The sequence below is a fragment of the Henckelia pumila genome, chromosome 1, assembly GCF_033568475.1.
Source record: "Henckelia pumila isolate YLH828 chromosome 1, ASM3356847v2, whole genome shotgun sequence".
In the NCBI taxonomy this organism is placed as follows: Eukaryota; Viridiplantae; Streptophyta; class Magnoliopsida; order Lamiales; family Gesneriaceae; genus Henckelia; species Henckelia pumila.
Genome location: NC_133120.1, coordinates 154,988,619 through 155,015,560, shown reverse-complemented (window position 1 = coordinate 155,015,560; position 26,942 = coordinate 154,988,619). Strand labels below are relative to the sequence as shown.

Here is a 26,942-nt window from a genome sequence, read left to right as displayed (position 1 = left end):
TGAATAAAAATTCGTGATAATGATGCAATGCATATAATGAAAATCATAATTAAATAATTATGTATATCATATCACATTATTATAAGGTCGGTGTCGTAGACAACCTTTTATATAATATTGTGAAATTATACTAATATAGTTAGTATAAAGTCAGGTATAGTATATCATATCACATTATTATAAGATCGGTGTCGTAGACAACCTTTTATATAATAACATGAGATTATACAAATATGGTTAGTATATAAATACACAATAATATATATCATATCACGTTATTATAAGGTCAGTGTCATAGACAACCTTTTATATAATAACATGAAATTATATATTAATACAGTTAATATATATACATAATAAATATATATCACGTTATTGTTTAAAAACCTTAGAGGCTTTTATACTTGTTGTATCCCTTACCGGGAGTGTGGGATGTCGTCTTAACATCCTCCCAGGATTTATAACAAGTTTTGAAAAAAAACTATTTTTTTCATAACATGATATTATATATTAATATATACACAATAAAAATATATAAACAGTAAAATAAAAATTCTTACTTGTTGAATATTTTTGACTTCTTCTTGTATTTTGGAGCGTCGGAAAATATAGAGAACCTTCGAGCGATCGTGCTGATAACGTGTTGTGAAAAAGTAAAAATTTACGGTAAAAAGTAAAAACTCAAAAACTCAAAACTTATCAAATTCTACACTTTATAAAATTTTTCTCTCTTCACAATTGTGTTTTTCTACACAAATGGAGAGACCTATTTATAGATCTCAATTGGAGATTAGTCAAAAATTAATACATCATTAATTACATCATCACACACTAATTTTCAATATTTTACAACTCAATTTTCAACTTTCAACCTTCAACATTCAACAATAAATAATAATATATATTTATATATATTTTCAACAAAATAGATATATATATATCACTTCTTAATGCTTCTACAACTGCAGTGGAGGAGTTATAAATGCACAAGACGTGTGGTTAATTAAGATATAGTATAGATTGGAGAATGAGAGATAAGCAAAAATATGATAGAATATGGATGATAAATACATAGAGATGAATAATATTTTGTTTTTTATGTTTTTAATTTGGTAGGATTATTATGTTTATTATTATTTAATGTTTTTAAAATATCCTTATTAATTGTAAATAATTACAAGGAAAATGGTTATGTTTATAAAATTTTACTCATATCAAGTCAATTACGTCATCATTGTATGAGTTAGGAGGTCTCATCCAACTTACATGCAATTAGGGGTGTCAAAACTCAACCCAACTCGACACGAGTCGATCCGAAAAATATCAGGTTAGAGTTGGAGGTTTTTGGGTTTGGGTCGAATCGGATTGACACGAAAACTAACCCAAAAAAATTAATCGGATTCGGGTTGGATTCGGGTCAACCCCGGTTGACCCGAAATGACCCGAAACTTTTAATTATTATAATTTTTTTTATATAAAATTAAGATAGATTTACTGCATTTTTACACGTTGTATGTTTGAAAAAAAATTATTGTATATTGATATAATAGATTTTCGTCATTTAATATTTATTTTGTATAATTTTTATTTTTAAAAATAATTTTTATTTTTTGTAATAAATATACTTTAAATTTTCTACAACTAAAAGTTCAAATTTAAATTATATATAAGCTTAGATTTTATTATTATGTGATTAAATTAAATATTATTATTATTATTATTATGTGTTTTGATTTTTTATTTAATTATTTTGTTAAAAAATAAAAAAAAATCGAGTTGGTTCGGGTTGAACGGATTAGATGGGTTAGCCGGGTTCGGGTTTGGGTTGGGCATTTTTGGGTTGGTTCGGGTTCCGATTGACGAATTTTTTAGAATTATTTTTCTCAACCCGACCTCGAACCTACCCGACCCACCCGAATTGACACCCCTATATGCAATAATATCATCGGTCATGAGATGAAATTAAATCAGCAAAAAGAATGAAACAAACATGGGATGACTACGCAAAAAAATGATATATATAACTGAGAGGATGAGATAATAAATATTTTTGGTACTTTTAAGCGAATAAAATGAATAGAGTAGTTTTATAATTCTATACTACAAAAACTTGTTTTCGAATATTTAAATTGGAGAACAACTTTTGTGTCATCATTTTCGGGCTCAAGGCATGACAGAAAACTAGTTTTCTTTTATTTAATTTATTTAAAAAATATTCGTACGTTATGAGAGTTGTTGTTAAGATTAAGTGTTTATCATTAGATCAAAAGTGTAATTTTATTTTTTTATATTTGTGATAACGCAGATGAATCGGGTTGTCGAGTCCACGAGTACAAAGAGAAATGTGTCTTACTACGGTGTCTTACTGCGGGTGGTACTTCATATACCTTCGAGATCATTATTATCATTTGTCTACCATTTTTTACTCAAATCATCAATATTATACAATATTTTAGCCATAACATGAGTACATAACTAACAAAAAAAATTATGTTTTTATAGTGAAAATAGTACTTTAAACATGAAAATAATATTTTCTATGATTTTGAAATCCATCAGATAAAATTATTTATCTAATCCGTGAAATGAGTTCAGATCAGTTATTGCGATTATAATTTTTAATATTAAATGTACAAGTATTTTAAAGTTAAATGCTTGATTTGTTAGATTATGGAGCTTAACCTATATAATGTATCGCTCGACTTATCCACAACCAGAATCTATATACAATATGGTTTCATCTGCAACCTCACTCCCACCGTCAATACTATGAATACTCTGTTTTTTCTTTGCCCGTCAGTTTCCTCTTCCATAGTCAGAACTCCGAGAGAAACCCACCTCACTTTCTTGAAAACAAAGCCCATTCTTCAAGAATTCAACAGGAAAAGACCAGCCTTTGTAAACTCAGCTCTCTCTACGGAAACCGACACAAAAATCCCACCAGCAGTGCAGGTTTTCTGGCAATGGTTGAAAGATGAAGGGGTTGTTTCAGCCAAGACTCCGGTTAAGCCAGGGGTGGTGCCTGAAGGGCTGGGACTTGTTGCAACAAGGGACATTTCTAAGAACGAGGTTGTTCTAGAGATTCCCAAGAGGTTTTGGATTAATCCAGACGCTGTTGCGAGTTCTGCGATTGGGAGTGTGTGCTCTGGATTGAAGCCTTGGATTGCTGTGGCTTTGTTCTTGCTGAGGGAGAAGTTTATAGGGGAGGATTCCAAGTGGAAATTTTATATCGATGTTCTTCCGGATTACACTGATTCTACTATATACTGGTGGGTGTAGCTTAGATTTGTTTGTTATTTCTTGTTTAGGGATAGGGATAAATGTTTTGAAATTTTTGTGTTGATGAGCATTCTTTTGTGTTTCACTCCAGTGCAGGTCAGAAGAGGAGCTTCTCGAAATTCAAGGTTAGCATCTTGTTATGCTTGAGCTAGGTGTTTGAGAAATGTTAAACAAATTTAAGCTTGTTTGTATTCTGGGATTAAAAAATATGTCTTGCTTTATCCAACAATTCTTGCATTAAAATCAAGAGTGCATCAAGAATGATACATATTAGTTTCTTAAATTTGTATTTTTCACTTAATTCTTTGGACAACCAACGTTGTAATTCTGCAGGAACTCAGCTGTTGAACACTACTTTAGGTGTCAAAGAGTATGTTCAGAATGAATTCCGGAAATTGACAGAAGAAGTCATTCTTCCAAACAAGAAGCTTTTTCCATTTCCCATAACATTGGATGATTTCTTTTGGGCATTTGGAATGCTCAGATCGAGGGCATTTTCACGTCTTCGTAATCAAAATCTTGTAGTAATCCCCTTCGCGGACCTGGTAAATCCTATGGTCTTCATGCTGTCCTGCACTATGTACTTTTTAGTATCCTCGAGCTGATGTAATTTGCTGCTCTACAACTCATGCATTCACTTTAAAATTTTTACTTTGTTGTTATTTATTTGCTTCAGATCAACCACAATGCCAGAGTTACTACGGAAGATCATGCCTCCGAGGTTAGAGGACCTGCAGGCCTTTTCTCCTGGGATTACCTGTTTGCGTTGAGGAGTCCTTTAGCACTCAAGGCTGGTGAGCAGGTGAACTTCATTTCTAAGTCTTGAGTTCCTTCTATGTTAGAGTTCAATAACCGCCCAAGCTATCGTGTACGTGTGATTGCATATGCGACATAGTGATTGAATTGTACATCTGGACTGCCTTCATTATCCAAAAGAATTGTGTTTCTCTATTGCAATCACTTGTAATTTTTTCTCAGAACATGCTCGGTCTTTAATTGGTGTTGAATCCAAGGCATCTGTTCGATTTCCGGTAATTTCATGTTGGAACAAATGTTGAGAATTTGCTATGATATCACTTGGTGTTTATGCCAGTATGCGATTTAAATATTTGAAATGGATAGTTATCTACTTATCCTCAGTTGGAGGCCTTGCTCCATTGTATCCTGATTTTTACACATTACATAGAATATTGGTTGCATAGAATATTGGTTGCATGTTATTTATGGAAGAGCTCGTGCAGTGGAGTCATATTTTAAATCTTTATGTCATAATACCTGTAGTAACCCATTTTGACATGACAGGTTTTTATCCAGTACGATCTGAATAAGAGTAATGCTGATATGGCTCTGGACTATGGGTTTTGCGACTCAACATCAAGCCGTGATGCTTTCACGTTGACATTGGAAATATCAGAGACTGATGAGTTTTATGCTGACAAGTTGGATATAGCTGAGATGAATAATTTAGGGGGCACTGCTTATTTTGACATGAAGTACGGCCAATCTCTTCCAAAGACTATGCTTCCGTATCTTCGGCTGGTAGCGATTGGTGGAACTGATGCTTTTCTTCTGGAGTCCATTTTCAGAAACAACATTTGGGGGTTCCTTGAATTGCCTGTTAGCCGTGCAAATGAAGAGCTGATATGCCAAACGGTTTGCCGAGCATGTGAATCTGCGTTATCTGGTTACCATACAACCATCGAAGAGGTAACACACTGTTATCCTCCTCGTTTCATCAGTTTGACTTCCAGAACAAAACTAAATATTCAAGCAACTTACAGGATGAAAAGCTGAAGGAGGGAGGAAATCTTAGTCCAAGGCTTCAAATGGCAGTTGGTGTAAGATTAGGAGAGAAAAGGGTATTACAGCAAATTTATGATGTCTTCAAGGAAAGGGAGTTGGAATTAGATGTCCTGGAATATTACCAGGAAAGGAGACTTAAAGATCTCGGTCTGGTCGGGGAGCAAGGTGATATAATTTTTTGGGAACCAAAGTAAAGGGCGGCAACACCAACTTTCTTATGGAATCTAAAGATTTCTCCGAAAGAGCGAATTCATGCTTGCATGCGCAAATTTGTGAAAAGTTTTCAGCGTAACCGCAGGATATATATAGCATTTCACAGCACATTTTGGTGACGTATTGAAGAAACGGGGATTGAAACCAGAGATAGCAGATAGTTTCTTTGGGTTGTATTGAGATTTATTTCTTGTGAAATGGTTACAGATGAGGAAATTTTAAGGTTCTTTTTGCGTTTGTAATAACCTACGTCTCAATGTACTAGAGCAGAATAATTGAATAAAAAGCAAGATTTATGTTTATTCCATAACACATCTTTTCGATGAATGGGTTAGTTCTGAACATGACTTTCTCATGATACAGATTACAAGGAAACTAGTGTATAATATAGCTGTGGTATCAAGGGGGTTCACTGCTTTCAAGCAATAGGAGAAAAGAAAAGCAAAAAACAAAATGGCTACTGACACTAAATCCTTGAAGCAGTAGCAGATCTTCTTCTCCCACTTTTACCTTCTTCCATGGCTCTCCGAACGTGAATGAAGCCTGGCAAGGGCAAGAACGTTCAATCAAACATCTTGCTATTCCCTAAAATGCACTTGAGCGCTTTTCATATCCATGTCATTCTAGTTTGGCTTATAAAAAAGGATATCACTTCTTCGGTTTCACCACTAAATGCAGATATGCAGGTCGAGTTTCTGATTGTTTTGAAATTTCAGACATGTTTTGCCGGATTATACCGTGGTGGTGTTGCCAGGGCTGGATGAGTATCCACAATCTGTACCTTCACATAGACATTCTTGAGGATTTGCATAGAAATAATCTTCTTCTTTAGGCTTGTCTGAAATAACCCTTCTACGAATTGGCTGGCCTGTTCTTTTCTCATGAGCCTGCCGAACAGCAGAGGAAAATTCGTCCCACGATAGAGTTCCGTTTTGATGTAAATCCAACAATTCTACAAGTTCGGTACGATTCAGTTGGAAGGTTTTCTTGAACCCGTGATACCTGCAAAAGATGGGATGAGAAATATCTTTGGAGACGGTTTCAAGTTAATCTCATTGAGAGCGTTGTATCCATTATTTCAAGGTTCAAACCGGTTACCTACGATGACCTTCCACGATTCTTGCCATGTTTCCATCGTATGTGGGAACAAAAATATCGCTGGCAACAGATACCATGAAGTCAAGAGCTGCCATTTGAGACGAATGATTCTGGAATTGCCGCAAATCTTCTGGATCTAGCAACATTTCCTTTTTCAACTGTATTAACAATGATGGTAAAATTTTCAGTAAAAGAAAAACTAAACGATAGAGAAAGAGCACAAAAGGTAAATCATGGTCTACTTTTAGTTAAATGACTCCCCTAACGTGTATGTGAGCACTAATTTCCATAGGCACAAACAGAGAAAAAAGATGTGGAAAATGGCATGACTCACAATCCTCGGAAAGGCAGCTCTTAGTGTTGCAAGTCTCCTTTCATTACCGTAGATTTCGCCAGACGCAATATAGATCTGAATCTTTTTATCGAAATCCAATGCTTGCAAAACCAAAGCTGTCTCTTCGGGGGTAAGAGGACATAAGCCATGAGATCTTTTCTCTTCTGATACTATTTCTTTCTCCCTCCACCAAGGAAATGCGTACCTGAATCAAGAAAGGCGTGAAGAAATCAAAGGAGGCGGCTAAAAGAAAAGATGAGGAAAGGAGGTTTGGAGAACCCGAATTGCCAACTTTTAGCAGGAGACAAAGGTATGGGGCGATTTGCAAAATTTCATTGCTAAAAACCCGCAGAAATAAGAGAAATAGGTTAAGAAAATCCATTATCATAGTTCAAGCATCAAGATTTGTATCATCGTCATTCCCATACCAGAACGAGCATCATATATATCTAGGTTCTTATTCCCAAGTGAATGGCCTAATTGAACACTATATGCAAATTTTTTCTCGTGTTCTCTTAAAATTAAAACCTTATGAAGACTGGAGTTGAGGAAGTCCCAGACTTTGTGTAAATAATAGAAATAGGTATAGAGAGAAAAAGTTGGTCCTGACCTCCGAAGCAAAACAACTAGATAAAACCAACCACCTGTCCAAGGAAAATAAAAGACATTGGGAAAGAGAAAAGACAATCAAAGTTGCAGCTGCCACAACTAGAAAGGGCTGGTCTTGGACTAAATTAAACTTAGTTAACAAGCATATCTAACCACTGCAACTAAACAAAATTCTAAGGGGGTTTTTTAGTATCCTGGAATGGTAAAACCACCCATCTACCGACCATGAAAGTGATTATATTGGCAAGATGATGGAGGTGAATAATATAATTATTTCTGGAGAACTTTAAGCAGGGTGTCTGGAAACAAAAGCACATGAATGGATTCAAATACTTTAAAATAGTAGAAAGCTCACTGTTGGATGATAAAATAGCAATCTTGAAGTATTAAATTATGGAAGTCTTTCGATGTTATTCACAAAGTCAATGACCGTAAATCTTAAGCTTGCATGACTTCTCTCTCTTTCCAAACCCCTGCCAAACTTACCCATTTATTAATCTTTCTCCATTAGGAAGTAGAAAACGCCCCACCCTCACTCAATTCGTGAAAAGAGTCTAGCCAGGCCTATAAACAAGTTACACAAAATGTAAAGGTTTGTTTATTATATAAAGCTCATCAATATGATGCCTTGTTTTTCAGTAGAAACAGTAAAACACATGGTAGAATAATTCAAAAATACATTATCTACATAAGACACTATAGCACAATATTGCAAAAGTGGAGAAAGTATTGTGAGCCTGACCGTTATCGGGATAGTATTTATTATATTTGAGTTTTAGAAAAAATTCCAAACGATATGTATTAGTTTCCTCAATCAAAACAAGAAACTCAGGTACATCAAACACCTTTTAAAAAGTGAAAGAGATGTTACAGAATTTTGTTCTCATAAGTATGTCCATATATAATTACTCGATTATGGTCTAATTCCTAGAAGCAGTTACCTCAGTCGTTTGAGATTCTCTGCTTCCTCGTCAGTGCAGCCATGAGTGCAACCTGAGAAAGCCAGCATGTCCATCTCATATCTCAAATGCAACGCTAAATAAGGTCCCTTCTGTTGAATAATACGAATCAACTTGTTTCCCAGGGCCTCAATTTCAGGCGTGAACTTTAATGCATGAAAATTAACACGACATCTAAGTCTCTGGAGCTCCAGAGGGATCCCATTGTTTGCCAGCCGTGAGTCTGTTCGGTTAAATTGAATGACCTTGTGCTTTTCAAAGAGAGGCAGAAGCTGTATGGTTTATATATAAAAATGAATAATTTCCAATTAAAAACCAATTTGTGAAAAGATTACTAAGAAAAACATGAAGAGACAGAGGTTACATCTCTTAAAGTAACATTGATATAAAATCTGCTGGTCAAGTTTTAAACAGAGCTCAAATTTTCTAAGCCATTGTGTGCCCCAGATCGAAACTTAGTGGGAACATGTGATAGAGTTTGAAAAGACAAACAAATGAAGGAGTATGAACTGTACGGCAGGCCACAACCACAGACAAAATTATAAGAAAGGTCATTGGGGAATTTCGTTGTAATTTACAGAGCTCTAAGATGCTATATGTGTGTGTTGTCTTCACACTTTGTAATTGTATTAAAGCTTTCGTAAGAAGTAAAATGAATTTTCCTGAGACAGGAGTGGTTTTTGTTTTTTCATTTCCTCATCAGTTTGTCTTCATTTATTTGCCTTTCTTTCCAAATTTTAGTTTGTTGTTCCTAACACGGCATTTCTTCTCTCTAGTAATAAATGACATTTAACAATTCAAACACAGCCCTTTCCTCTTATCTTCAAATATGTTTAATTTCTCGTACCTGACAACCTCATCAATTTAATGGAAAATCAAACAATGAAATTGAACGAAAGCCAATAAGCAACTTCTATTTCTGCATAAACAAAATTATGAGAATGCAAACAAAGTTGATATGTTCTTAAAAGAAGTTCATGTATCTTTAATCGACCTCATAAAGAGCTTCCATATTGAAGTTAATAATAAACAAAATGAAATCATTGTTCCCTATTCTGCATTTTTGAATATTCAAATCAAAATAATTTTCAGATGATCACTTGCTTCAGAATTGCATTTGCTTGCAACTGATCCTATTTAACCAGAAACACATTCAAAAAAGAAAAAAATTCACTTTTTTTCTGTTGGGAGTGAAGGGGAGTTGGGTAAGGAAGAGGGACTTGGACAGGCCCAATATAAAACAAGTCTATTTGATAAAGAAAAGAGGGAGGCCCTTACAAGGCCCAAGTGAGGGAGAGAATAAATGTATTCAGCGTGTTTAGTCGGTTATTCAGTTTTAAATTTTAATCTTTGAGTGTGGTTTACTAGTTTGGCTAGGGGCTGAAACTTGTACAGAGGGAAACTCTGGGAGTTATTTTCATTTTCCATTTTCCATTCAATAGAATTACCTTATAGCTCAAATTATTGTTCCTGCAACGGTGTTCATTTGTTACTAATTCCAGCAATCAATTTAGAAGATCATGACAGTTTCCCTCGGCTACTGCATGCATAGATCAGATGCAATCATGCAAACCAAAATGAAGGTCAAAATAAGTTAAATAACTCGTGCAAAGATGGCATAGCTCTCAGATCTTTTATATGTAATTAAAGAAAACAACAAATGCATTCCAGTTTCGCATGGTTTATTAAAAGACCAGACTGAAAATAAAACATATTTGTGATGATACAAGTTATACTGACCTGTTGCAGGTAGTATTGCTCACTTGACCAACTAACTGGAGGCATCATTAGTGGTTGATAGCCATATCTCAGGCCAAATCTCTTTGGTAGCCTCTTGATAATTCGAACTTCATCTCTTAATGAATCAATGAAATGTCTCACATCAAAAATATCCTCAAAATTGCTGCACAATAAACCACTTAGTTTGTAAATTCATGAATGGAATAGATATGAAAGAAAGTACTCCATTTCATGGTATCTACCTGGGATCAGCCCAGAATGATGTCTTATCAAGCTCGGGAACAACCAATGTAAGATTTAAAAGTCGGGCAACTGTTACCATATCACAAATCTGATATTTCAGGCAGCGAATTAGCCAGAGGAAACATAATTAGTAAAATTATGGGGAAAGATGCGTATAAAACTCACTGCGGATCGCATTTGATTCAAGCCCCCATTGCAAGAGACTTTGAGAAAGCCATTGCTCGTGTAATTCCCTTCAAGATATTATATAAAGTTAAACAACTCGCACATAACTCGATGACATGCTAAATATGCCACATTGAAGTTCAAACCACATTTAAAATTTTGAAATCCTTCTACTTACTGCTGCTAAGAAAACCTGAAACGAGAAAATGTAAAGTGGTTTACGTATAAAGTCATACGGCTACTTAAAAACATGAAGACAGTTTAAAATAAACTTCCTCATAGAAAAAAAATGTAACGAATACATCCACATTTTGCTGTTAATTCATGGAGAGGTGAGGGCTTTTTAAGTGTCATATAGGAGTAAAAAGTTCTTAAAAGGACATTAATTTTGTTTCGCTAGTAAAACCCAAGATCCAAAAAGAACCGAGAAACTATTAATTTGGTGATAGTCCATCAGTTCCTTATTTTCCAAAACATCAACCTAAAACACTTCCTTGTTTCGGGTAGGCTCGGGATGAATAATTGAAGAATAATTAACACCCGGAAAAAGGCTTCACTGACACTACCATATTTCATAATTACCATAGAAGTATCGAGTATGGCATCCAAACATGATATGTTCACCACATCCATTAAAAAACTAAACAATCTATCTATACCACTCCACCAAATACTAAACTAAACAACTAAAATCATAAGATTGCATAAAAGCGAAGACACGCTAATGAAGAATTCAGATTCTTCAAAAACAGGCTACCAACAATATAGTTCTACATGTAATAATCTCTCAACACAGTTCTACATTACAGTCCTTGCATACATAGCAAAGCAATCACTAATCAGATTCATAAAGAGAATCAAGAAACAAGAACCACAAATCAGATTCAATCAAAAGAATCAAGTAACAAGCAAACAATACACCAACTCAAAAACCACAATCAACCCATTTAGGCCTAAAAGAAACTACTCACTGGCAGGAACTAGAGGCTGGGGGGAAGAAGGCAATGATCCCTCAACGCGAATCAACATTTTCGTGAAACCCGGAATTCCCCCCAACAAATGGGGGTGCCACAGCTCCCCAACTGTAACAAGTTGAACCAAACATGTCCATATCAAAATGCTAGAACACACCCTAATAAACCAAACTTGCAATCTCGTCCTCGGCGTAGCATGCCCCTGTAATGGCGGCACTTTTTCCACAAATCTCTCCGATCTAACGCCCTCCATTTAACCCTCATTTCCGACTCCAAGAAATCATCACGGATGATTCAAGCAGCTAGTGTAACAATAATTCTTTTCGCAAAAAGTGGTCTTTAACCACAAAAACACGGTGCACCTCCCCGTATCACTAAATTCGAAATGTGGGTTGGCCAAAGATTCAAATTTTTAGCAAATCAAGGAGTACGAACAAAACCCAATTCACAAAAATTTCGAGTAAAAATATACTTCTATGTTTTAAATGAAAAAAGCCATATATACGTGGGGAATTTCGCGACAAGATTTGTGGAGGTGGGATTCCTATGAAAAAGGGATGAACTGATAAATCTAAAACAGATAACGGTGAATTTCACGAGGAAGACAGAAGTGAAATTAATGAGGAGTGATTCTCAAGAAATGGGAAAAAAAACATACAAACAATCAAACTATTTCTCCTCTGTGTTTCATCAAATGATTTCTAGTTGGGGTGTGGAGAATGATGGCTAATCCCGTTGTTGTTGGGGGAAATGATGACACAACAACACTCACACTCTCCCTCCGTTCAACTCTCTGTTTGTGTGAGAGAGAGAGAGAGAGAGAGAGAGAGAGAGAGAGAGATCAGAATCACGGGAGAGACGGTCGTTAATTTCAAATTCTTGGCTTAATTTTTACTATCGAAGATTAGCAAGTATCGTCTAACATGTTCGCACGAATTTTATGTTTCTGAAATAAGTCGATTGATTTATGTTTATAATAAAAATAATGTTTTTTGTATGTAACGAATCAAATATCATAATAAATGGAAGACATGTAAAAATTTTTATGAATCAAGAAAATGTGTTAAAGTAATCAACTATCTATAAATGACATAAATCAATTACTCCATATGTCATTCGCATAGAGGGATGTTTTTTTTCCATATCAAATATCAAGAAAATTTATGTATAACGGTTTCACAATAGACCCACTAAATATATAATATATGATTATTTTTTTATTCATTAAGAATTGTTTGGACAAATATTTTTAGTGTTTATAGTTAAAAAATTTTAAATATGTTTTTGGACAATATTTTTTGTAAAAATTTTTTTGAAAATATTTTTAAAAGAGTGTTCTTCAACTATAGTTTAGTTTTTCAACAAAAGTTGAGATGTGAAGTTTTTTGGATTGAAAACAATTATGGAAAACAAAACATACTATTTTTTTAATTGTAAAAATATTTTTTTATAGAATTATTGTCCAAAACATATATTTTTTTAAAAAAACTTTTAAAATATTTTGTAAAAAATTTTAAAAAACACTTTTATAACAATATTTTATAATTAATTCTCTAAACGGGACCTAAAATACATAATTTGTTTTATGTATTTTACCGAATATTTCACTCTGTCACAAAAACACATAAAGTAATGATTTCAATCATGTAAAGAATATTTGTAGAATAATAACACGCTTTGATTTATGTATAATAACTAAAGTAACCAATAGTTTATTGGAGAATCTTTAAATATAAGTTGGTTCACATAGTTTTTATATAAATAAGGGTTAGGTAAAGATTTTTATTTATTTATTTTTTTAAAAAAAAGTAGTTAGGCGCGCCTAAATAGGTTCCCGGATACTAGTTAAAATATTATCACTTTCTCAATAAATAATACACATTTTATAGAAAAACTGCATAAATTGGTATAAAAATAATTCGTACGTGTCATTAATTTAAAATAAAATATAACCATGATCTTGAGATTAGCTCGATTCAAATCATTTTTAACCAAGCTCGATATGTCATGATCTTTTTCTTTTTTTTTTTGAGAAGAGATATGTTATGATCGATTTTTTACTTGTCGGATCGGGTTCGTAGCAAAATTTTTAAATCTCGACCGGAAAAAATGTAAAAATTAAGTCAAAATTTGTAAACATATATGTGATTTTAAACAATCACTCTACTAAAAAACACTAAGGTAAATTCAATTAAAATTAATCTATCAACTAATTATTTTTTGAAATATTCGATATTTTAAAAAGAAAATCCGAATGTGTTTTTTAAAAAATAAATAATCAAGATTTGCATAATCTAGTTTGATGATGGACTAAGGATAATAAGCGTATCTTATTGACGATTCGTGCATATACGTGGATTCGTGCATATACATGAATTATATTAATTAATTTTCATATTCTTTTTAGAATTAAAATAATAATGAATTAACTATTCAAAATTTTAAAAGTTATATTATCTAATATAAAATTTTTAAATATAAATAAAAATATGGTTGTATTTAAAAATGATATTTTACAAAAATAAGAATATAAATTTCAAATTATCGACAAAAATAAAACATTACAAAGTATTAAAATTTTTTAGGTAAAAAAAAATATCCTTAGTGTAATTTTTTTTTTGAACATTAGTGTAAATTTATTTTTCTGATTTCACAGTTAATTGAAATTTAATAAATATTCTACCGTAAAAAAAAAAGTTAATAAATATTTTTTAAAAAATCAAATAAATAAACTGATTAAAGAAATTTAACCTTCTTCTTCACAGAGCTTAGATACGAGAAAACAACAGGCTCTCTGCCCTCACAGCCTACGTTTCCACAGACCAGAATCCATCCAATTCTTTTTCCAAAAATAAAAAAGAGTTAATACAAATCCACAGTTTCACCTTGAATCACAAATCCCAGAACATTGTAGAGGATTATCTTTTTGAAACCTTGATTATTTTGATATATTACTTCGAAATATGCATATTCAAATTCAAATCCAAAAAATGAGTCTTTTCCTAGTTTTGATTTTGGGTTCTTGCATTTTGGCCGAATCGATACGATTCGATCTGGAGTCGGGTCACACCAAATGTATAGCCGAGGATATCAAGACCAATTCCATGACTGTTGGAAAGTACCATGTTGTGAATCCCAGTGAGGATCGTCCTTTGCCTGAATCCCACAAAATTACCGTCCGGGTATGTTCTATTTATCCAAAGATATGATTTTTGTTCTTCAAGATTCAGCTTTCGCTTTGTAGGAATTGCTTGCTGGGTTAGATTACTAGATGGATTTGTGGGTTTGCTTAAAATGTTGATCTTACTTGTTGAGAAATTCCCACGAAAGTACTCTCCTGTAATGCATGTCTACTGTCTAGCGAGACTGTTCCTTTGGTAACTTCATTATACAAGAGATTCTTTCACACAGTATTGCTTGAATTTAGTTAACCAAATTATAAATATGGTTTGAATGTAATGGTGTACGAGTGGATCACCTTCACCATTTACCAGTTCTCTAACTCTCCATAGTCAACTCAATATATGGAAACAGAATCCAAGTTTCAAGTGAGGCTTGTCAGAAGAAGATTGTTGTATGTTGCATACACTGAAACTGCTTCATACTCTGCCTCCGTCCTAACAAAAAACTTGGTGTCCATAGCATCTTGCATTTGCTCGGGTCTTTCGTTGAGTGAGTTACCCCTCGATAACCAGCATAAACAATTGTTGCTACTTGCTCCAGAACAGTGTCTTATGTTGCTTAAACAAGTCACTGCAGGAATCTAAGTATCCAATCAGAGTTTACACTGTGTGAGGTGTTTGGGCACTGCCGCAGTGGCATGGGCAAAGTCGATCATTTTTTTGACTCACAATTTGCTCATTTGTTTACCTGCGGTATGTTGAACTGTCTTGGTTGTGGGGTTACCAAAGGAATTGTTATTGCAGACTAGCAGAATTTCAGACAGCTAAATGCTAATTGGAACATTCTGTAAAGGTGTCGCCATTTCTAACAACACCATGATGCTCTTGAAGTGTCCATACTTTTGCAATTGTACGGGCAGGCATTTTTATGTTCCAGCATCCCAATCTGATATTTGTGTCTTGTATTATAGGCCAGTTGTATAGGGATTATTTAAAGGCGATTTGATAATATTGTTTTCAATAAAGTGGGCTTGCTCTAGATCAAACAAACCACATAGATAATCTTTCCTACACTTTTATCACGCTTTTAACTTTGTTATTATAACATTTTGTTATTTGTTTATTAACTCTCATATTACAGATTTCAGTACATTTATCTTTATATGATGATTGCAGAAAAGGAGATTTACCAGTATTTGTAATGGAACATATAAATGTAAATAAATTTAGGGGATGTTCATTATGTGTGATGTCTTCATATGGCTATGATGCTTAGATTGTGAAATAACATTTTATTTTGTGGTGTTCTTTTGGTTTTGCAGTTTATTTTCAAGGACATGACCTTATAAGCAACTTTCAGAATTAGTTGGCAAATTTGTTGTTTCTTTCGTTGCTTTTTGGCTTAGAAAACAGCATTTGATTGAATTTTTCTCCAGACATTTTCTTTTGGTGATAGACGTGAATTACGAGAATTTTGTCGAAATGGTAGGTGACGTCATCATATGGCAACAGCTATCACTATTCAGATCATGTCCATGAAGGTCATTTTGCATTTCAAGCCACAGAGGCAGGTGATTACATGGCTTGCTTTTTTGCTGCTGATTACAAACCCTCAACTACCATCACCGTAGACTTTGACTGGAAATCTGGTATTGCCGCCAAGGATTGGACAAATGTTGCCAAGAAAGGTTCTATTGAAGTAAGTCGCCATGTTTCATCCATCCTAGATTCTCCTCATGGTTTATCATATTCTTGAGTCATGTTTTATGCATATGTCCTGACAGGTTGTTAGTTAGAACTCAATGGCCTTGTCTGGTTTTTATTAATGAAAAACATTTGTGGGAATTAATGCATATTAAAATTTGAATTAAATGAATGACTGTTGAGAAATGTGAGAGTGAGGAAAATACTTTGTGCGAAAAGAGAATGACATTGTAATGGAAATGCTTGATTTTATCTAGGGAACTATTTTCACTGAATTTCACCAATTCGATTGTGTGTTGAAACATAAGAACTTCCCTTCTTCACTTATTTAATCTCTCATTTTTGTTTGCTTGCCACTAGTCGATGGAATTAGAGTTGCAGAAAATGTTTGATGTTGTCCAATCCATCCACGAGGAGATGTTTTTTCTACGTGAAAGGTTAGTGCTTTCGAGACCCTCGAAGAAATTTCCACTTTCCTTTTCACTCAACCATTGATTTATGATGTATTATTTATATTTCTACGATATATTGAACATTTGTGTCGCGATTGCAGGGAAAAGGAGATGCAGGAGCTCAACGTATCCACGAATTCCAAAATGGCTTGGTTGAGCATTCTTTCGCTTTTCATCTGCTTATCTGTAGCAGGGCTGCAGCTATGGCATTTGAAAACGTTCTTTGAAAAGAAGAAGCTTATTTGATGTAGTTCTGAGCTACTTTATAGTTTTCTTGGCAGCAGCACAATTTTCCATGAGCTTAGGTTTAACACGATTTACGTTTTCGATTAAACGTGATAAGGTTTAAGTAAAGTTTTATTCGAACCAGAATTGGTGTTATTTAGGAAGCCATTTTCACACATTTTGGTGAGGAAAAATGAATCTGACAGTGACGGAAATGTTGTTTATTCGTTGATGTTTATTAGTGCAAAGCGTTAACATTTCTCTTTAGGTTATTGCCAAGGTTGCTTATTCGTGTTTGGGAAGTGAACATCACATATCCATTCCTTTATTGATTATAAATAATATTGGTAGAAAAATGTTATTATAATACATAAAAGTTTTATTGACAATAACAATGATTATTGAGTGTTGGATTATATGACAGTAGAAATTTCCTTGATGAAAGAGCGGTCGAGATGCTTTACCTTTAAAAAAATATGAGTTTATACTTTAATGCAGTGTTTGGTTCAATTGATAAAATTATTGAATGATTGGTAAATAAATAATAAAATATATGATAAATAATTATTGATAATTTATGTTGAAAATAGTATTGTGTTTGGTTTGATTTTTAAAAATAAAGATTAAATAATGGTTTAAATTTTTTGCTAAAAAAAACTTTATACTTTATTGAATAATATATATATATATATAGAAAAATAACCTAAAATAGAAATAAAAGAATTTTTCCATCCAAAATATATTTCCTAAAATAATAAAACTATTCCAACTAAAAAAAAACTATTATAAAATTTAAAAATAAAAAACAAAATATTATTCAATTTAAGATGGCGATAAGATTGAATATTCAAAAAAATAAGATAATATTATACGTGAAACTATTTGATCTAAAAATTTAAAACAATGTCAAAAAATATATATTAGCATATTTAAAAACATCATAATTCTTTTAAAAGATAATGTTAAATTCAAATTTTCAAAAACTATAACTTCCTTTGAGATGATATATGATATCTATATTTATATCTATATATATATATATGTAATTGCAGAAAAATTTCATAAAAATAGAAATAATAGCATTTATTTGTCCAAAAGTCTTTTCGAAACTAGTAAAGACATTATCATTAAATTTAAAAATACAAATAAGATATTATTGAATTTAAAATTATAGAAAGAGATAATATTGAATATTCAAAAAAAATATAATATTATAAGTGATAAACTATTTGATTACATGGCTTGTTTTGTTCATTTAATTTTATATAATAATTTTCATATTATATTATTATGTTTAATATAAAAGAACATTTATATTGATTGTCAGAAATTTAGTTTAACTCATCTTATCATGGAAAATAAAAATTTTAATTTTTTTTAAATAAAAATTTGAAAATATTCAATGACCAAATATCGAAATGGTATATTCATCGACCAAATATGGAAAAATTTGGAAATATCCATTGGAGGAAAAGGGTATTCATGGAATTTATGAGTATGATAAAGACAAAAATGAGTAATACTAGGATGAAAAAAGTACTGTTTATTTAACTGCTCTAACTATGCTGCACGGGGAAGGAGCCTTATTTAACTTAGTATAATATCACTTTGTCCTTTTCAAATAAATTAGGTTGTTTTAATAAATAAAAAAAAAAAAATTACAAAACATTGGATTACACCAAAACTCACACACAAACGTATCCACTTTAATTTCTTATACCAAACACTGCCTAACTACTTGTAAATTTTTTTTTTTTTAAAGTACAATTATAATCTTGATTCAAATTGCGTATTTTCCCGCATTATAGATGAGATTTAAGTGTAACTCGAGACGTTGTTATCTCGAGCAAAAAAAATTAAAAAATCTTTTAAATTTACTTAAATATTAATAATTATGCTTTCAGTTGTACTTAACGTTATGCTACAATTTTATTTCAATGTTCTTATGGTATCTATGCTTTTGAGATTTATATTTTATGAATATATTATGTGCGGCTGCTTATTGGTAAATTAGTCTTTAAGTTGGCTATGAACTCAAATTTTATGCAATTTAATTTTAATAGATTGCATTTCATTAACGTTTTATAAACTAACTACATCCGTTGTATCTTCGGCCTTTTGTTTTTTTCTAGGTTTATCCCCACTTATTATCATTTATTGAGGAATTGTGTCGAATTGTCGAGGTTATTTTTGTAAACCAAAAAAAAAAAAATAATAATAATAAATAAATAAAATTATAGCAATGTTTTATCCGTCTCTTCATGAAATTTTTTATTTAATTAAAATATCTCAAAAATAAATCCAAAATTGCTCCATCTTGACACCTTTTGATTTTGAAAAGTATCAAACATGGCACAAATGCTGTTAGAATTAAATATTTAATTATTATATAATGTTTATTATGTAGAATATATTTCATCTAATCACCAATTAAGATTACGGTCTTCTTTGTCTGGTCTGTTTTGAACATTGTTTTTTTTTTTTAATCGGGATCCGTCGTTTTAAGTACTTAACCTATTCTACTGTAAACTGATCAGGAGTCTGTCCAAAACCTAAAAAGTGTGTTTTGATTTGTTAACTCGTTCAGAACCGGTTAAACTCGGTCCAAAATCGTTTCGACCGTGCCTTGACCTGTTCAACGCTGGTTCGATCAATTCACCTATTTTTTTTAAAAAAATGTAATGATATTTTATTTCCCATAAAAAATGTATTTTCTATTTTTTGTTTACATGTATATGATTATTTGGTTTTAAATATTTGTAAAATAGTATTTGAGTTTATTTTGTTTTAATAATTTTTGTTTATAAAATATATAAATAATTAGATTTCATAATTCGATCATTTATATATATATTTATATATTGTTTAGATTTTAAACTTTTGTAAGTATATATATTGCTATATAAATGCATATTTGTGTTTTTTGAATTTAAAACATCATTTATTATATTATATTATTATTTTATATAAAACAATATTTTGGTCCGACAGCTCGATCGAACCGGTTCCACTGTGAACTATTTTTAAAAGTTTATGGTTCGACTACCAATCCAATTATGAAAACATTGATTTTGAATTTATATGTAGCTACCTATGGGTTGATTGGTATTAGGGCAAAATTGGATCTTAATTTCTAAATACTTTTTTTTTCAGCTGTATCCATCTACCTCTATTTAATTCGTTTATTAATGGTTTAATTAAATTATGAATTATAAATTATTATATTTATTAGTTTATTGTTAGAAACTCCACTATTTCTGGAAACATGATGTGAATCAATTGAAGTATATATATATATTTTATTATATTGAATAATATATACTTTAATCCACAATTTTCGCTCATAAATATTTAATTTATTTTTTAATGATAATTTTTATATGAAAATATATAAATGTATTTTTTCTTAATTCTCCGAGGTGTTGAATATAAATTAATATATTTTAATTTAAATTTAAAAAATAAAATTTGATGATTATTAATTTTTTTAAAAATTATTGAATAATAACTTGAAATTTAAATTATATAATACAAATGATAGAACTCATTGCCGGCCTTTCTGGTTTTTATTAATGAACAACATTTGTGGGAATTAATGCATGTTAAAATTTGAATTAAATGAATGACTATGATGAGAAATGTGAAAGTGAGGAAAATACGTTGTGGGAAAAGAGGATGAAAATGTGATGGAAATGCTTGATTTTTAGCTGAACTTCATCAATTCGATTATGTGTTGAAACACAAGACCTTCCCTTCTTCACTTATTTGATCTCTCGTTCTTTTTTTTTTTTTAATTGCCACTAGTCGATGGAATTAGAGTTGCAAAAAATGTTTGATGTTGTCCAATCATCGAGTAATAATTACTGATGAGTTATCTGTTATTATACCAATGTGTTTAGCTCCATGACTTGTGCACATGCATATAAAAAGAGAGAGCGAAAGTAATGTTTGAGTTATACGATTTTGAATATTTAAATTATATCATTATGATCGGATATGATAAATGATGTACATTTGATCTATGATCGGTATCTAAGCGAAGATGACATTTTCAATTCCCAAGAGTTAAAAGATAGAATAATTATTGAGTTTTGGATAATTTGATAGCTAGTAGTAATTTCTTTATAGCGAATGGTTGTTGGTCAAGAGTCAAGACTACTACCAAAAAGCTCCAATGAAGATTCTTTATGTTGGCCGTTCTTGTGTTGTGCGGCCGTCGATTTATGTGCGACTTAGAGTGTTTTGATTGATAAGAATGAGACTTGGAATTAAAATTGAAATTGGAATTAAATTTGGATTTGGATTTTGATGTATAGTAATAGTTTGGATTAATAATATAAATTTTTAGATAAATGATAATTTGTAAAATTTGCAAACAAAACTTGAAATCTATTAATAAGTTATATAAAAATATAATTTTGTTTAAAAAAATTGATATTTTTAATACTCAAATCTCATGAAATCCGACAAATTTCAAAATAATTTCGTTTCTATCAAATATCGATCCGTTTTGAAATCCTATTTTATCAAATATATTTAAATACAAATCCAAAGAAAATACTGGGTTCCAAACACAGTGTTAGGGTACCCGCATCTCTATACCAAATTCTCAACTTCATCATGAGATCTACCATGACACATCATTATCATCTCAAAAAGAAACTTTTATAACTTTTCTCCACAACCCTAAACCTAAAAAATAACTTCTTTACGGGTCCCTCTAATCATTTCTACACATATTAAATTTTTAGATAAATAATATTTTGTAAAATTTACAAAGAAAGACTTGAAATCTATGAATAAATTATATTAAATATAATATTTTTTTAATACTCAGATCCTATCAAATCCGATCAATTTAATTAAATTTTCATTCCTATCAAATATCGATCCGTTTTGAAATCTTATTTTATCAAATATATTTTTAATAAAAATTTCATTCTTGTCTAGGAATGGCAACGGGGCGGGTCTAGGGCGGATTTGGCTAAACCTGGGACCCGCCCCGCCTCCCTTTGGACCCGCCCCGCCTCGCCCCGCGAACCCGGCGAGTCCAATCTGAGTTAGACCCGTTGGACCCCCCATAAATTAAATAATTTTAAATTTATTAAAATAAAAAAAATAAAATTTTTTAAAAATTAACAAATATCATTAAATTTAATTTCAAATATAGATTTATAATATTTAAGACAAAAAAAATGATTCTCACAAGTTTAAATTTATTAACTTGTAATTAATTAATATTCATTAGCTAAAAAACATTATAATGATTTATTTTTATACTAAACATATCATAATTAATATAACATATATATTTTATATTTATATATATACAGGAATATTTTAAATTTTTATATATATAATGCTTTGGCGGGGCGGGTCTGGGGCGGGTTTGACCAAACCCGAGACCCGCCCGGACCCGCTTGTGGACCCGCTTAGGCGGGTTTAATGCGGGGCAGGGTTTAGACCACTACAAGAAAACACGCCGAACAGCGACGAAATTTTATAATTTGTCCCTAAATTTCGCGACGAATCTTTCAAAACCGTCGCTAAATAGCGACTAACTATAAGACGGGTGTCGCTAATTCAAATTAACGACTAATATTAAATAGTCGTCGCTAATTTTAGCGACGAAATTTTTAAACACGTCGCGATAAAGAAATGCGACGTTCATATTATATAATTTTAGTCGCTATTTAGTACGAACTTTATCAACAAAGGTTGTCGTTAATTTTGTACACAACAACATTAGCGACTAATTTAAAAATTCCGTCGCTAATAGAGACAACATCGAATAGTTGTCATTAAAATTAGGGACGACAATGTAAAAATTAGTCGGCATTTACGACTAAAGAATTATTCCGTCTCTATTTACGACTAATTAAAATATATGTCGCTAATAGCGACGCAATTAAATTTTGTCGTTAATACCAACTTATTAAATAAAATATCGCAATTAGCGACTAATATAATATACACCGTCGCTACTTGAGACGAAATATTATCCGTCCCTAATAGCGACGGTGTCTGGATTTAGCGACGCAAATATTCTTGTTCGTCGCTAATAGAGACACAAATATTCGAAGTCGTCGCTAATAGCGACTATATAACTTACACCCGTCGCTAATTTTAACATTAATTCCAACCCTAGCCGCCTCACTTGTTTCCCTTCTTACATTTGCATCTTTTCCCACGGCCGCCTCACTTGTTTCCCAACTCGGCTCGTCGCCGCCCGAAGCAAGGCCGCTCGTCGCCGCCCGAAGCAAGGCCTCCCGCCGCCGCACTTTCTTGTCTTCTCCTGTCGCTGCCGTTCGCTGCTCCGCGGTAAGTGTTGAAGGATGATTCATTTTAATTGCAGGTAGTATAATTAATTTGTATGTTTGTATAAATACAAAAATTGTAAATAATTTTTTTGCAGCCGCCGCCACCGCATTCGCCGTCGCGGTCTCCGCCGCCGCCCCTTCCCGGATCTGCCATCTTCATTTATAGAGGTACATATATATATATATATATATATATATATATATATATGATACATACATATATATATATATATATATAATTTAGTATATATGTTCAGTTTTATTGTAATTGTTGTGTTAGAATGTTTATTATGGACTTAGATTGTGTAGTGGAGGTCTTATATCACCATATAACAATGATATAATAAATTTAGTAACAAAATTGATTTATGCCAAACTTTTGAAATTATACTTTATTAATAATTTTTATGTTAGAATATTAACACAATTGATAATTAAATTAATGATTAATTAGCAAGACATTAAAAAAATTAATTAACGGACAAATATGGACATTAGGGAAATTAAAATTCTATTAATAAATTTATAGAATATTACACCCTGTATAAATTAATGATTAGCTAGGCATTTAAAAAATTAATTAACTGGTTCTAGATATAACGCTTAGTACATATGTTAGTTTTATTTTATGTAGTAGTGAAAAAATAATCCCGTTTATTTAAATATAAAAATTTAAATTTTCAAGTAAAATATATTTATATTTTAAAACTAATAAAAATATTTAATATATTTGTATGTATTTTTTATAATAAAAAATGGTTTTACCAATATTTTATTAAAATTATACAATTTACCGTTAGACATTTTTTTTAAAACAAATAAAATAATATAAACTTAAAAAATAAGTTTTATTTAAATTCTTATTTTATTCCAAATTTTTTACACCCCAATAGTTTAAATTATTTCTAAATATGAAAAAATTATTATGTAATAATAAAATTATTTTAATATTATGTAATAAATAAAATTATTTAAATTCCTATTTTATTCCAAATTTTACACCCCAATATTATGTATATATGATAGAAAATTATAGTAAATGAATGAAAATATTTTAATTGTTAAATATAGAATGTATATTGTACTTGCCTTTAGAAATTAATTAATTTCATCATTAATATATATACTTGAAATAGACTAATGAAGAAAAAGATATAATTGTCAATTTATGTCATAAAACTTAAATGTGGAGTGTATTTAACGAAAAATGGAGTGTAAATATCAATGTCCATATGTTTATTATAATTATTAATGCATGGTTAGATTTTAATTTATTAATATATTTTAAAGTTAAATTTAGAATTAATTATGTGTGTATTTGTGTTTATATTGCATATAATTAGTAATATATGCTTGGCTAGAATTTAATTTATTAATTATTTTTTAAAGTTGATTTACTAACTGTATTCGTTCATAAACTTGTTGATATTGTTTGTAATGAGAGTTATATCTAATTTTGTTTTTGGATAGGAAATTTTAATTTGATGGAGGATAATAGTCGTGATTGGATGTACAATCGTTTACACAATGGTTACATAAGAAATGAGTTCTTTGACGGTTTAGAGTCATTCATAGAATTTGCTAAAAGACATCCTTATTGTTTATCGGATGGTGAAATGTGTTGTCCATGCAACAGTAATAAGTGCAGAAACAAACAGTTTTTAGATGAGAACACAGTTAAAGTCCATTTATGACACATGTCGCAATTAACGACGTAATATTTAAAAAAGCGTCGCTGTTAGGGACGAAATAAATATGAAACATGTCGCAATTAGCGACGTAATATTTTAAATTTCGTCGCTAATAGCGACGAAATTAATGCATGAAGATTGTCACTATTAGCGATGAAATATTTTATGAAGATCGTCGCAATTAGCTACAAAAATGTATATTTGTCGTAGTTAGAGACAATTTAAAAATAGTCGCAAATAGCGACGAATATAAATTTTAGTAGTCGCTAATTGCGACGTTTTTTTACACTTAGTCGTTAAAAACCAACGACGAAGGAATTAAGGACGATTGTAAAAAACGTCGCTAAATCGTCGCTATTTTAAATTTAGCGACGATTTAGGACCCTTAAAAACGATGCTAAAAGCCGAATTTTTTTGTAGTGGACCCGCCCCATTGCCATCCTTATTCCTATCAAGTATCAAATACTCGTGGAAAAACAAGAGCTTTTTACGAAAGTATATTGGAGTAACATATATTCTTTCCTTATTCAGTTACCTTTGTATCTTCGAAAATAGAAAGGAAAAAATATTTGATAAAAGTTTTCTGGATTTTAGGAACCCATATGCAGCAAATCCATTATAATTCAATTCTATAAACGTCGACCCCGAGAACACAATCGTACTCGTAATCTTCGATGGCCGAACCAGGTAAGAGATGGCGATATATGTTTGGTTTTTAATTTGTGCTTTTTTCTTTGAATTTATTATTCTAACCTAACCGTGGTTTGATTAAAATTGGGCGCCAAATTGAATCCGAAAGTGGATTCATCTGCTGTTCGTACAGTTTTACGTAATGGAAAACTAATCTTGGTGGTGTCGACATATGTGTGATGATTATTGGGACCCAATTATAAATAATATTTGGTAGAAAAAAGGTTATTATAATACATTAAAGTTTTATTGACAAATCACATTTTACATTAAAATTTAATGTAATTATTCTCACCTCTCAACATTAAAATAATGATTATTAATGTAACACAACCATGAACTATCATCGAATAATAATTAGTATTGATGAGCATAGTTGTCAAAGGCGAGTGCCTCTCGCCACCAGACGAGGGTATTGTGTCTGGGAGAATCCCAGGCGCAACGATTCACTAAGGCGAGGCGTGCTTAAGGCGCGCCTTAGTAAAACAGGGGCCAAAGCTTTGTTTTTTTTAAACAAAAAACCCAAAGCCCAAAACCCAAAGCCCAAACCCAATCCTAGAAAGTAAAAACCCAGCAGTTGAGCGGCAGAAACAGAAGAAATGACCGGCAGAAAGTCAAAAACAAAAACAGAAGATGCGATCGAGTAAGAAAAGAAGACACTAGACAGGAACAAGTTGAACGATTAAGATTAAGAAGCAGAAGACAGCAATCACTGAAGGCTTCAACTCCAAATAATCAAGTAATTATTATATAAATAATCTGAACTGTTATTAATTATTATATATATATATATATATATATATATATATATATATATATATATATATATATATATATAATAACTGAAATTATGATATAATATACATATTCATGGTTGCAATTTTTTCTCCAGATTAATGTCAGACCCCCAAAAATTTGGACAACCGAAAAGATCCTGACTGGAGCTATGGGAAGATGAACTTGATTGGGATGATGAAGAATTCTAATCATGTTTCTTATTATTTTGTTTTGTGTGACATTGTTACTTAATTATTTGATATTTTAAGATATTTATTCTAAGATAATATATTTTTTTTAAAAAATAAAAAAATGTGCGCCTTGCTTCGGTCAAGCGCGCGCCTCGCCTTGCGGCTCAGGCTCTAGGGCCCTTGTCGCCTCGGTGCGCTTTGCGCCCTTGACAACTATGCTGATGAGTTATCTGTTATTATACCAATGTGTTTAGCTCCATGGCTTGTGCACATGCGCATAAGAAAAGAGAGCGAAAATAATGGGGATGGATATGTAGAGAGGTCGAAATATAATGTTTGAGTTATACGATTTT

The 26,942-nt window shown here is 31.5% G+C and overlaps 3 protein-coding genes and 1 long non-coding RNA gene across 4 annotated transcripts; 3 read left to right on the top strand and 1 right to left on the bottom strand.

The window, feature by feature from the left end:
* The first annotated feature begins 2,704 nt into the window (after window positions 1–2,704).
* On the top strand, window positions 2,705–5,597 carry LOC140860438 (ribulose-1,5 bisphosphate carboxylase/oxygenase large subunit N-methyltransferase, chloroplastic). The gene is made up of 6 exons (XM_073263471.1): window positions 2,705–3,269; window positions 3,376–3,404; window positions 3,613–3,824; window positions 3,956–4,081; window positions 4,582–4,986; window positions 5,061–5,597. Exons 1-6 carry the CDS (start codon window positions 2,770–2,772, stop codon window positions 5,274–5,276), a joined length of 1,488 nt encoding a protein of 495 aa, XP_073119572.1. The 5' UTR covers window positions 2,705–2,769; the 3' UTR covers window positions 5,277–5,597.
* Window positions 5,571–12,310, bottom strand: LOC140860369 (rhamnogalacturonan I rhamnosyltransferase 1). Its single transcript, XM_073263398.1, has 8 exons — window positions 11,415–12,310; window positions 10,444–10,511; window positions 10,278–10,366; window positions 10,036–10,198; window positions 8,278–8,567; window positions 6,728–6,932; window positions 6,394–6,551; window positions 5,571–6,297 (listed from the first exon to the last, which is right to left on the bottom strand). Exons 1-8 carry the CDS (start codon window positions 11,668–11,670, stop codon window positions 6,027–6,029), a joined length of 1,500 nt encoding a protein of 499 aa, XP_073119499.1. The 5' UTR covers window positions 11,671–12,310; the 3' UTR covers window positions 5,571–6,026.
* A 1,880-nt stretch (window positions 12,311–14,190) lies between these two features.
* LOC140874582 (transmembrane emp24 domain-containing protein p24delta9-like) lies at window positions 14,191–17,164 on the top strand. Its single transcript, XM_073277890.1, has 4 exons — window positions 14,191–14,599; window positions 16,029–16,238; window positions 16,604–16,680; window positions 16,797–17,164. The coding sequence occupies exons 1-4, from the start codon at window positions 14,381–14,383 to the stop codon at window positions 16,939–16,941; spliced, it is 651 nt and encodes a 216-aa protein (XP_073133991.1). The 5' UTR covers window positions 14,191–14,380; the 3' UTR covers window positions 16,942–17,164.
* A 5,784-nt stretch (window positions 17,165–22,948) lies between these two features.
* LOC140874655 (uncharacterized) lies at window positions 22,949–26,913 on the top strand. The gene is made up of 4 exons (XR_012148180.1): window positions 22,949–23,241; window positions 23,336–23,408; window positions 25,526–26,360; window positions 26,514–26,913. It is a non-coding gene; the product is annotated as an uncharacterized lncRNA (long non-coding RNA).
* The last annotated feature ends 29 nt before the right edge of the window (window positions 26,914–26,942 follow it).